This window comes from Terrapene carolina, unplaced genomic scaffold (genome assembly GCF_002925995.2).
Source record: "Terrapene carolina triunguis isolate 2854851 unplaced genomic scaffold, T_m_triunguis-2.0 Scaffold67, whole genome shotgun sequence".
Classification (NCBI taxonomy): domain Eukaryota; kingdom Metazoa; phylum Chordata; order Testudines; family Emydidae; genus Terrapene; species Terrapene triunguis.
Genome location: NW_020664418.1, coordinates 51,961,664 through 51,971,734, shown reverse-complemented (window position 1 = coordinate 51,971,734; position 10,071 = coordinate 51,961,664). Strand labels below are relative to the sequence as shown.

Here is a 10,071-nt window from a genome sequence, read left to right as displayed (position 1 = left end):
AGGGACGGACGGGGGGGTCCCGGCTCTTGGGGTGAGGGTCCCGGGGCTCCGGCCCCTCTGACGGTCTCTTTGCCCAGGGGGCGGTCCCGGGGCGGGGTGAGGGTCCCGGGGCGGAGGGACGGACGGGGGGGTCCCGGCTCCCGGGGGCGGGGGGAGGGTCCCGGGGGGGGGGGGCTCTGGGGCTCCGGCCCCTCTGACGGTCTCTTTGCCCAGGGGGCGGCGGGGCAGTTGCGGCAGGAGGGGAACCGGCTCTTCCAGGCCGGGGACTACGCGGCGGCGCTGGCCTCCTACACGCGCGCCCTGGCGCTGTGCGCGGGGCCCCCGGAGCGCGCCGTCCTGCACCGCAACCGGGCCGCCTGCCACCTGAAGCTGGTGAGCGGGGGCCCCGGGGGGGGGGGGCGTCCGTGACCCGCCCGCTGCCCTGCCAGCCGAGGCCACTGACCGGCCTAGCTGCCTGCCCCCCGGCCTGAGCTGGGCTGGGTGTTAGTGGCACCTCCTGCCCCCCCGCCCCCGGCGGTGGCCCCCAGGCAAGCGGGCGGGGGGGAAGGGCAACTTGCCCGGGCTCTTTTGGCAAGTCAGCATCAGCGGCGAGCAAAAGGCACGTGGGTGGTGGAGTGATGGGTGCAGGGTGAGACCTGGACAGGTCGATAACGGGGCCTCTTCCCATCCCCCGAGCCGCTGGCCTCGTCCCTGCTCTGGCTCACAGGGCTCCCTCCTGCGCTCGAAGGGCTAGTGAGCGTTATGCCTGTGCCAGCTGGGCTGTGACAAGTGTGAACCCAGCCAGGGACTGGCGTGAAGCCCGATGTTTCCAGCCAGGGGAAGGGGGGATCTGGAGACCCCCGGAGCAGGTGGCACCATGGCAGTGGGAGTTCCTGCATTGTGAGGCCAGCAGGGCCCAGGGCACTGGTCTGGTCTGATGAAGGATGCCTGGGCCAGGGTGGGCTGAGCAGCTGGGGACCTGTCTGTTGCCATGGCAACTCCTGGGCAACATCTGCTCAGTGATATCCAAAAATCCTGGAACCTCCCGCTGTGGACAGGTCAGTCTCTCCTCCTCTGATCTGGGCTTCTGTCACCTCCCATGTCCATGACAGGCCTGGGGGCTAGTGGGACCCAGCCCAGCAGTCCTTTGCTGCTAACACCATGGTGACCCACCTCTCTCACCTGCCTCCCTTCTTTGCAGGAAGATTATGCCAGCGCAGAAGCTGATGCGTCTAAAGGTACGGCAGGGCAGGGGTTGTCGGTCAGCTGGGTGTAGGGGGAGCTGGCCCAAAGACCCCCTCTGACTGTGCTCTGGTCTCTGCTCAGCCATCGAAGCCGATGGGCATGACGTGAAGGCGCTGTTCCGCCGCAGCCAGGCGCTGCAGAAGCTGGGCCGCCCGGACCAGGCAGTCTACGACCTGCGCAGATGTGTGAGCCTGGAGCCCAGGAACAAGGCCTTCCAGGAGGCATTGCACGACCTGGGGAGCAGCATGCAGGAGAAGGTGAGCGCCAGCGGAGCAGGAGCAAGGCCTGGGCCAGGGCTCTGGAGGGCTAATGTGCCCAGCACTGCCGGTCTCTGAGAGGCCTTGTGCTCCCAGCCTTGTGGCCCAGGCCGGGTCCCTGACCCATCTACAGGCCAAGACTCCCGCTGCAGGGTGATAGAGGTCGTCGCTAACCTGTCCCTCCGTCTGTCTCAGATGAAGCTCATGTCCTGCACGGACTCCAAAGTAGAGCAGATGTTTCAGATCTTACTGGACCCCAAAGAAACAGACACAGACAAAAAACAGAAGGTACCAGCTCTGAGCAGCCACAGCGCTGGGGGTGGGAGCTGGCTGTGACCAGGGGAGGGAATGTGGTGGGGGTGGGGGGACTGTCTGGGTGGGGAGCTGGAGCGGCTGGGCAGGTGCTGGGGGGAATTATGGTGGGGGAGGAGGGGCTGTCGGGGGAGCTGGAGTAGCTGGGCAGGCGCTGGTGGGGGTAGGGAGCTTCCAGTCCCCAGGCGGAAGGTGTGAGCTGTGGGGCGGGGAGACAGGCCATTGTGGCTCTGGGCATGAGGACTCGTGTTCATGCTGCAGGAGATTCTGGCTTGGCAGGTCTGAGCTGCTGGAAGACAAGGGGGTGCCTCTCGCTGGCTGCCCGGGCAGTGATCCCACCCAGGACCCCTTGGTGTCCTGCCTGCTGGTGCCAGTGAGGTTCCTTGCTCCCTGGGCTCCTTCCCTGGCTGTGCCCAGCCCCGCTTGTCAACCTGCCCACGACTCCTGTCTCCCAGGCAGCGCAGAACCTGATTGTGCTGGCCCGGGAAGAGGCCGGGGCAGAGAAGATCTTCCAGAGCGACGGCATGCGGCTGCTGCTGCGCATGCTGGACACGGGCAGAGAGGATGCGATGCTGGCAGCTCTGCGCACCCTGGCTGGCCTGTGCTCTGGGCACCGTTCGCGGGTAAGTGTGGGCTTCTCCCACGGCTTGGGGCCTGTGCCCCATGCAGACGCGTACCCCGCACGCGCCCAGCGCATTGGATTGCAGGGAGTGCTGGTGGGAGACTCACCCTGGGGGTTGCTGCTTGCAGTTACTGACGCTGCTGAGCGGTGCAGTAACCGGGGCCACTGCTGCCTGCCCTGGCCTGGCTGGGGCTCCGTCTGCCTGCGTGGGCTGTGCTGGGAGAGAGCAGCCGGCCCGACTCCACCTCTGTAGCTGGGGTCAAGGACTGCAGCAAGGGGGGGCCTGTCAGTGCTGATCCTGTTGTGCCTGCCCAGCACAGCCTGGCCACCCCGGCGTGGAGCCTCCTCCTGCCTCGCTCTCCTCTGGCGCTGACTCCGCAGCCCGTCTCCCGCAGGGCCAGCTCCCAGGCTGCTGTGCTCGTCTGTCCCCACCCTGCTGTCTAGCTGGCGAGATCTCTCCCTTCCCTCTGCTCGCCCGAGAGCGTTTGGGGGGGTGCGGGCCCCTGGCCCAGGCAGGCACTGCTGGGTATCTGGACAGGGCAGCTGGGACTTGCTGGGGCCTAGTGTGTGGTGAAGGGCAGGGCTGGGCGGGCTTGGGGCTTCTCAGCAATCTTCTAGCAGGCTGCTCCCCTGTGCTCACAGACCATGGCCATCCTCGCGGAGCTGGAGGCGCCACGTGTCTCGGCCATGCTGGGAGTGGAGCACGAGCAGGTGTCTCTGGCGGCCTGTAACCTGCTACAGGTCATGTTCGACGCGCTGAAGGAGGGGCTGCAGAGGGACTTCCGCGGCAAGGAGGAAGCCGTTGTGTTGGGTGAGTGACCCCTTCTCTCTGCTCAGCGGCAGGTGCCAGAGGCCATGTCCTGGCCAGACCTTACCCTGCGCCCCTGGATTTCCAGTGGCAGGTGGTGGGTCGCCTGGCACAAGCCTCTCTGGAGTCCCCCGGTGCCAGGCAACTTCGTGGGCGCCCATTGTGTGATGGGAGTAGGGTGACCAGATGAGAGATGTGAAATATCTGGATGTGGGGGGAGGGGCGGGGGTGCTGGCAGACGGGGTGGGGGGGAACCCAAGAGCCGGCGGCGGAGGTGAAAAAAAGAAAGAAAAGCCGGAGCATAGGAAAAATTGGTGGGGGCTGAGCACCCACCGGCAGTGCCACGCCCCGCCCCCCCCCACACCAGCTCACCTCTGCCTCCACCTCCCCTGAGCTGGCTGCCGCATCCTGCTTCTCCCCCCTCCTCCAGCGCTTGCGCCGCCTTACAGCTGATTAGCGCAAGCCTGGGAGGGAGGGGTGAGGAGGAGGAATGCGGTGTGCTTGGGGAAGAGGCGGGGCCAGGACGGGGATTTGGGGAGGGATCCAATGGGGCAGTGAGGGGGTGGGGCTGGGGGCAGGGCAAGGGCAGGAATTTGGGGAGGGATCCAATGTGGGAGGGAGGGGGTGGAGCTGGGGTGGGGGTGGAGCGCAAGCCCCCTCTGCCTGTGCGCCGGAGCGCAAAATTCGTGTCCCGACCGAACATCGGTCGGGACGCGGGACAAACAAGTAAATATCAGGACAGTCCTGATAAAATTGGGACGTCTGGTCACCCTAGATGGGAGGGATGGAGAAGGGGCCCGTATGGGACACCTGGGGCTGTGACTGGGGTACCCTGGACTCTGTGCCTCATCTCACCATTTCCTGCCATGGAGCCCAGCCGCGCCTCCACAAGGCTGGCCCCACTGCTAGGGAGCCCCCTCAGCCAGCCCCACGCTGTGCTCCCAGCTGCCTGTGAGGGGCTGGCCAGGGGGGTTCTGACGGTCTCTGCGTTTGCTGTCTGCCAGATCCCTCGAAGGAGCTGAAGCTGCTGATCGGGCACCTCTTGGAAATGCTGACCCGGGAGGGGACCTCAGCCCACGGCCACGACAACACCCTCAACCTCCTCATCAAAGTGGTGCCGCGGAAATCTCCGCGGGAGCCCAACAACAGCCTGACCCTCTGGGTCATCGACCAGGGTAAGAGCCGCTCGGTACCGTCGGTGCTGCCACGCCCCTCCCAGCTCCTGCACTGGCCTGGGTCGCCTGCTCCCTGAGGGCAGCGTCTGAGCACCCTGCCCTTGCAGGCCTGAAGAAGATCCTGGAGGTGGGGGGCACGGTGTGTGAGGCCCCCGGCAGCCTGCCTGCGACGGAGAACAGCCGGATGAGCGCCGCCGTCCTGCTCAGCAAGCTGTACAGTGACCTGAAGTGCGACGCCGAGAGGGAGAACTTCCACCGGCTGTGTGAAGACTATGTCAGGTGAGGAGCGGCCCCGGGTCCTGGGCACAGCCTGGGCGCCAGCTCTCCTCGGCCAGGCCGTTCCCTGACCGCTGGCAGGAATGTCCCTGCTCTGAGGTCCGTGTCTGGCAGGGGTCGGCAGCTCAAGGAGGAAAGGGGCTAGGGGTGGGACGGATGGAGCTGGGCCTGTGCTGGCGCCATGCCTGCAGGGCGGGTGGAGGCTACAGCTGATGCCCCCGGGCAGGGTTAGCCTTTCTTGCTGCTCTTCCCCTCCAGGAGCTGGTTTGAGGGGCATGGGTTGGCTGGGAAGCTCCGTGCCATCCAGACGGTGTCGTGCCTGCTGCAGGGTCCCTCGGAGGCTGGGAACCAAGTGCTGGAGCTGGAGGGGATCATGGAGAGCGTGCTGGCTCTGTGTGCCTCCGTGCGGGAGGTCGACCAGCTGGTGGCCGTGGAGGCTCTGATCCATGCCGCTGACAAGGCCAAGCGGGCGTCTTTCATCACGGCCAACGGGGTGACCCTGCTCAAGAACATCTATAAGTGCAGCGGGAGGGACAGCATCCGCATCCGGGCCTTGGTGGTGAGGAGCCCAGCGGGGGGGCTGTCCCTGGAGGCTGGGTTGCTGCCTCTGGGCACAGGGGGAGATGTGCTCTCAGGGCTGGAAGCGCTCAGGGGCTGCGTGTGCAGCGGTGGGGCACATGGCAGGCCTGCTGAAGTCCCGATTCTCAGTCGTTTGTCCCGCCTCCCGACAGATGTATGGTCGGGATGCCATGTGTCCTGATAGTTTGTGTAATCTGGTCACCCTACCTTGGGCTGATGTTTGTGTCCAGCCCAGGGGGGTGGGGATTCCCGTTGGCAGGGTCCCGCCCAGGCATGCTGAGGGGCTGGGGGCTGCCAGAGATGCTTGGGGGCAGGGAGGGGCTGGCCTGATGTGCTGTTCTTTGCTCAGGGGCTCTGCAAGCTGGGCTCTGCCGGAGGCACCGATTTCAGCATGAAGCAGTTCGCCGAGGGCTCCACCCTGAAACTGGCCAAGCAGTGCCGCAAGTGAGGGCCTGGGGCAGTGTCTGGGGGGGTGGGGCATCTGGGTGCGGGGTGGGGCGGGGTCTGGTAGACGGGGACGTCCGGGCGTGGGCTGGGGGCGCATCTGAGGTCGGGTGCCAGGGGGGTGTCCAGGCGACTCCTGTACCACCCAGCCCCCATGCTGCAGTGGGGTGCCGGCGCAGGCTCACGGCTGCTCCCCTCCCGCAGGTGGCTGTGTAACGAGGCGATTGACGCGAGCACGCGGCGCTGGGCGGTGGAGGGCCTGGCCTACCTCACCTTCGACGCAGATGTCAAAGAGGAGTTTGTGGAGGACAAGGCAGCTGTGCAGGCCATGTTCCAGCTGGCCAAGGTGCTGCTGCTGGGGGCGGGTGAGGGGGGCTGTGTTGGTGTCAGGGTAGCAGGTGGGAGGGGGACAGTGGGGTGGAACTGGGAGCTGCTTGCAGTCGATTGCTCCGTGGTGCCTGCCGGCCTAGCGGCGAGTCCCACGTGCAGCCCATGCTTTGCTGACCCCCCCGCTGTTCCCTGCAGTCAGAGGACAGGAGTGTGCTGTTCGCAGTGGCCTCGACGCTGGTGAACTGCACCAACAGCTACGACCACGAGGAGCCAGACCCCCAGATGCTGGAGCTGGCCAAGTACGCCAAGCAGCACGTCCCAGAGCAGCACCCCAAGGTCAGGAGAGGGGCTGGGCTGCACTCAAGGGATTTCTGCATCCTGCCGGAGCAGCGCTGTGTTGTGCTGGGGCCCCTGGGAGGAAAGGGGCTGATGGGTGTCAGCAGGGAGGGGGCCTGGGGGAGGCGGGGCGTCAGCAGGGAGGGGGCCTGGAGGAGGCGGGGCCTTGTGTGCACTGCATCGGATTCTGTCATTCCCTGCACAGGATGAGCCAGGCTGCGTGAGGCGGCGGGTGCGCAAGCTGCTGGCTGCTGGCGTGGTGTCAGCTCTCACCTGCATGGTGAAGAGTGAGAACCCGGCGCCGACCAACTCCTGCCGGGAGCTGATCTCCAGGTGAGGCTGTGCCCGCGGGGGTGGCTGGCCGGCCCTCTGAGCCACATGCCCAGCAGGACGGTGGGTTCTGGGTTCCCCTGTGCATGGGAGGCAGGGTACTGTGGGGTCCCGCCCAGTGCAGGGAGCTGCAGGGTCCCACTGAAGGCGCCCCAGGGTATGAGCATGGATCTGCACCCCGGCAAAGGGGCCGGGCGCTCGCACCCTCCCCGTCCGTGCATGTGCTGACTGCGGCTGCTGCCTCTCTTTGCCCCCAGGGTGTTCCTGGCCGTGGTGGAGGAAGCAGCAGACAGAGGCAGCGTGGTGGCGCAGGGAGGGGGAAAGGTGAGATGCCAGGGCTCCCAGCTTCTCCCCTCCAGTCTCTCTACAGCGCCCCCCCCCCCCCGCCCCCATGGGCTGGGTGCATAGCACGAGGGGAGAGGGAAGTGAATGGCCCTGTGGGGCTTGGGGGTTTCTGCCAAAGGCCCTAAGCATGTGGACCTGGCCGAGTCCCTGGGCTGGGGTGTCCCTGCTTGGCAGGGCTCTCACTAGGGCCTGGGGGGGGGGGGGGGGCCGCTTTCCTTGCGTGCTCTGTGGGCGGGGGGCGTGTTGGGGGGGGGGGGGGGGGCGGTCGCTCTGGTACTGACACTCCTGCCCCCCGCAGGCGCTCATCCCGCTGTCCCTGGAGGGTACCGAGGTGGGGCAGGCCAAGGCAGCGCAGGCACTGGCAAAGATCACCATCACCTCCAACCCCGAGATGGCGTTCCCCGGAGAGCGGGTCAGTGCAGCCTGGCGTGTGCTGTTCTGGGGGCGGAGGGGCTGCCCCACGGGGGGCCCATGAGCTGCGCCCAGCAGCCCACACCAGGCAGTTTTCCCCTGGGACTTTCCTCATGCTGGGGGGGTCTCATGTCAGCTGAGTCTGAGCTGCTCTTGGTGCTGGGTCTGCTGCCTCTGCAGGGGAGTCCCTGCAACGTGGGGTGTCTGGGGGTTCTGCAGACAGCCTGAGCCCCTCTGATGGCTGCCTTGCGCCCTAGATCTACGAGGTGGTCAGACCCTTGGTGAGTCTCCTGCACCTGCACCGCACGGGCCTGGAGAACTTCGAGGGGCTGATGGCGTTAACCAATCTGGCCGGGATCAGTGAGAGGCTGAGGTAGGAGTGGCTGCATCGCGCCTGGCAATCAAAGGCGGGTCCCTGCTGCTAGGAGACCCTCCCACCCAGCGCTAAAGCCACCGTCCGCCCTGGGTGGGAGCAGGGCGCTCACTTGTGCCTTGTTGCAGGCAGAAGATCCTGAAGGAGAAAGCGGTGCCCATGATTGAGGGCTACATGTTTGAGGAGCACGAGCTGCTCCGCCTGGCGGCCACCGAGTGTATGTGCAACATGGCCATGAGCACAGAGGTGAGGGCCGGGTGGGCAGGGCATGGGGCTGGGGTAGGGGCCTGCCCTCTGGCGGTAGAGCACTCCTCTGTCTGGCTCTGGGTTGCAGGTGCAGGAGCTCTTCCTGGCCGAGGGCAGCGACCGGCTGAAGCTGCTGGTTCTGTACAGTGGGGAGGACGACGAGAAGCTGCGGCGAGCAGCCTCCGGCACCTTGGCCATGCTGACCTCACTGCTGCCCCAGATCTGTGGGAAGATCACCCAAGTGGTGAGAATGCCTCCACCCCTCCCTTGCACTGACACGTGAGGGACAGAACGAGCTCTGTCCTGCTCAGACTCCTTCCCCGGCTGCGCTACACTGCGGGTGGCACAAGCTGGTGTGCTGCAGCATGTTCCACCCCAGAGGCAGCTGGCTTTGTGGAGGTGGGGGTTACGGAAGGTGGGATCTTGTGACTTTGCAGTGAGTGCTGGAAGGGTGACCCAGCCCAGTGGCCTCCTGGCTGGGCCTGTGCTGGGGCCCTGGGGCAGGCGGGGGGTGCTGCCTGGGGAGCCAGCACGTGTGCAGGGCAGAGCAGGAAGGAGCAGCATGTCCCGGCTGTGGCAGGCAGCCAGCTCCATTTGTCCGGCGTTGTGGGAAGGGGGAGGGGGCAGCACCAGCTGGTCTGTCCAGGAAGCAGGACTCAGGGCAGGGGTCTCTGGTCCGAGAGTAGCCAGGGTGTGCTGGAGGCTCCCCGCCCAGGTTCTGGGCCCATACAGGGGCTCAGGGCCCGTCTCCCTGTCTCCCCACAGACGGCTCACTGGCTGGAGATCCTGCAGGCCCTGCTGCTCAGTCCCAACGTGGAGCTGCAGCACCGTGGCGCTGTGATCGTGCTGAACATGATGGCGGCAGACCGGGAGATTGCAGCCAAGCTCATGGAGAGTGAGATGCTGGAGATCCTGTCCGTACTCGCCAAGGAGGAGTGCGACAAGCCCCGTGTGGCCCAAGCTGCCAAGGAGTGCCTGGCGCAGGCCGTGGCATGTGGGCTGATCAAACCCAACGTGAACGGAGAGTGACTGGCCACCCTGGCTGGGCTCTCCTTCTGCTGTGCGCACTGCTCTAGGCTTGTAACACCCCCAGCTGTGGCTAGGGAAAGACACGCTGCCTTCGGAGGCTGGAGCCCCTGGGAGAGACGGGAGTGTGGGCTGAACTTGCCTGTTGTATCTTGTCTTAACCTATGAGTGTATGCTGGCAGGGCGGGGCCTGTCTGTGGGTGCTAGACCTGGGGTGCTCTGCAATGCTCTCCTCTGCATCCCCCCCTCTCTCGTCTAGCCGGCATCCACGTCCTGCTGCACCCTGTGCTTGTCTCTGCCTGCCTGAGCAACACGCTCAGCCGTGCGCTCCTAGTGCAGCTGGATGCGGTGCTGGGGGATAGACGGTGCCTAGTGCCCCTCCACGAGGGGCCTTTGCACCTGCACGTCTGTCTCCTCCTCCACGTGGTCTGACCCTCACAGCTCTGCTCGGGGCTGGCGGGGAGGGCAGGCTTCAGTCACAGCGGCTCTGTGGTGATGGGCTGGCTGCTGTTTAGGGGTGATGCGGTGCCTGGACTGGAGGGGCAGCACCCTCAGGCTGTGGGTGGCTGAATGCAGCAGCTGTGCAGTGATGTAGAGGTGGCTGTGACTGGTCTGAGTGGCTGGAGCAACCCGTTCTCTCCTGCATCGACCTGGAGCGAGGGTGCTGCTGAATGCCTTGTAAAGGAGCCACTACTGGCCCCCTTGCTGGGGCTGTCCCCTGTCTGTCTTCTGGGGCCTGCCCCTCTCACGGGGGGATGGACACCTCCCACTCACTGTATTTACTGCTGCTCCTGTACTGCAGGAGATGGTGATAAAGGAAAACCTGCCTCTTACCACAGCCGCTGAGCCCCGTGGATTGAATGTACCAAAGCGACGCACTGAGGGCGATGGGACGCTCACTGGGGCAGTTGCTGGGGGGGTGACAGCCGCGGGCTGGGGGTCGGTCAGTGGCACGGAGCCAGGCTGGATGAGAGCCG

General features: G+C 65.9%; 2 protein-coding genes across 2 annotated transcripts in view; both read left to right on the top strand.

Moving 5' to 3' along the window:
- Positions 1-1,332, top strand: part of LOC113406084 (protein shisa-like-1) — a 16,204-nt gene extending 14,872 nt beyond the window's left edge. Inside the window, exons 4-5 of the mRNA XM_026648478.1 lie at positions 214-372; positions 1,306-1,332. Coding sequence (XP_026504263.1) covers positions 214-372; positions 1,306-1,332 — 186 coding nt within the window. The remainder of the gene's footprint in view (positions 1-213; positions 373-1,305) is intronic.
- On the top strand, positions 210-9,927 carry UNC45A (unc-45 myosin chaperone A). Its single transcript, XM_024200720.3, has 19 exons — positions 210-372; positions 1,181-1,217; positions 1,306-1,481; positions 1,677-1,769; positions 2,249-2,416; positions 3,058-3,226; positions 4,228-4,398; positions 4,506-4,677; positions 4,933-5,233; positions 5,603-5,697; positions 5,902-6,043; positions 6,223-6,363; positions 6,569-6,696; positions 6,951-7,017; positions 7,337-7,450; positions 7,707-7,822; positions 7,951-8,068; positions 8,157-8,312; positions 8,834-9,927. The coding sequence occupies exons 3-19, from the start codon at positions 1,470-1,472 to the stop codon at positions 9,095-9,097; spliced, it is 2,427 nt and encodes an 808-aa protein (XP_024056488.1). The 5' UTR covers positions 210-372; positions 1,181-1,217; positions 1,306-1,469; the 3' UTR covers positions 9,098-9,927.
- The last annotated feature ends 144 nt before the right edge of the window (positions 9,928-10,071 follow it).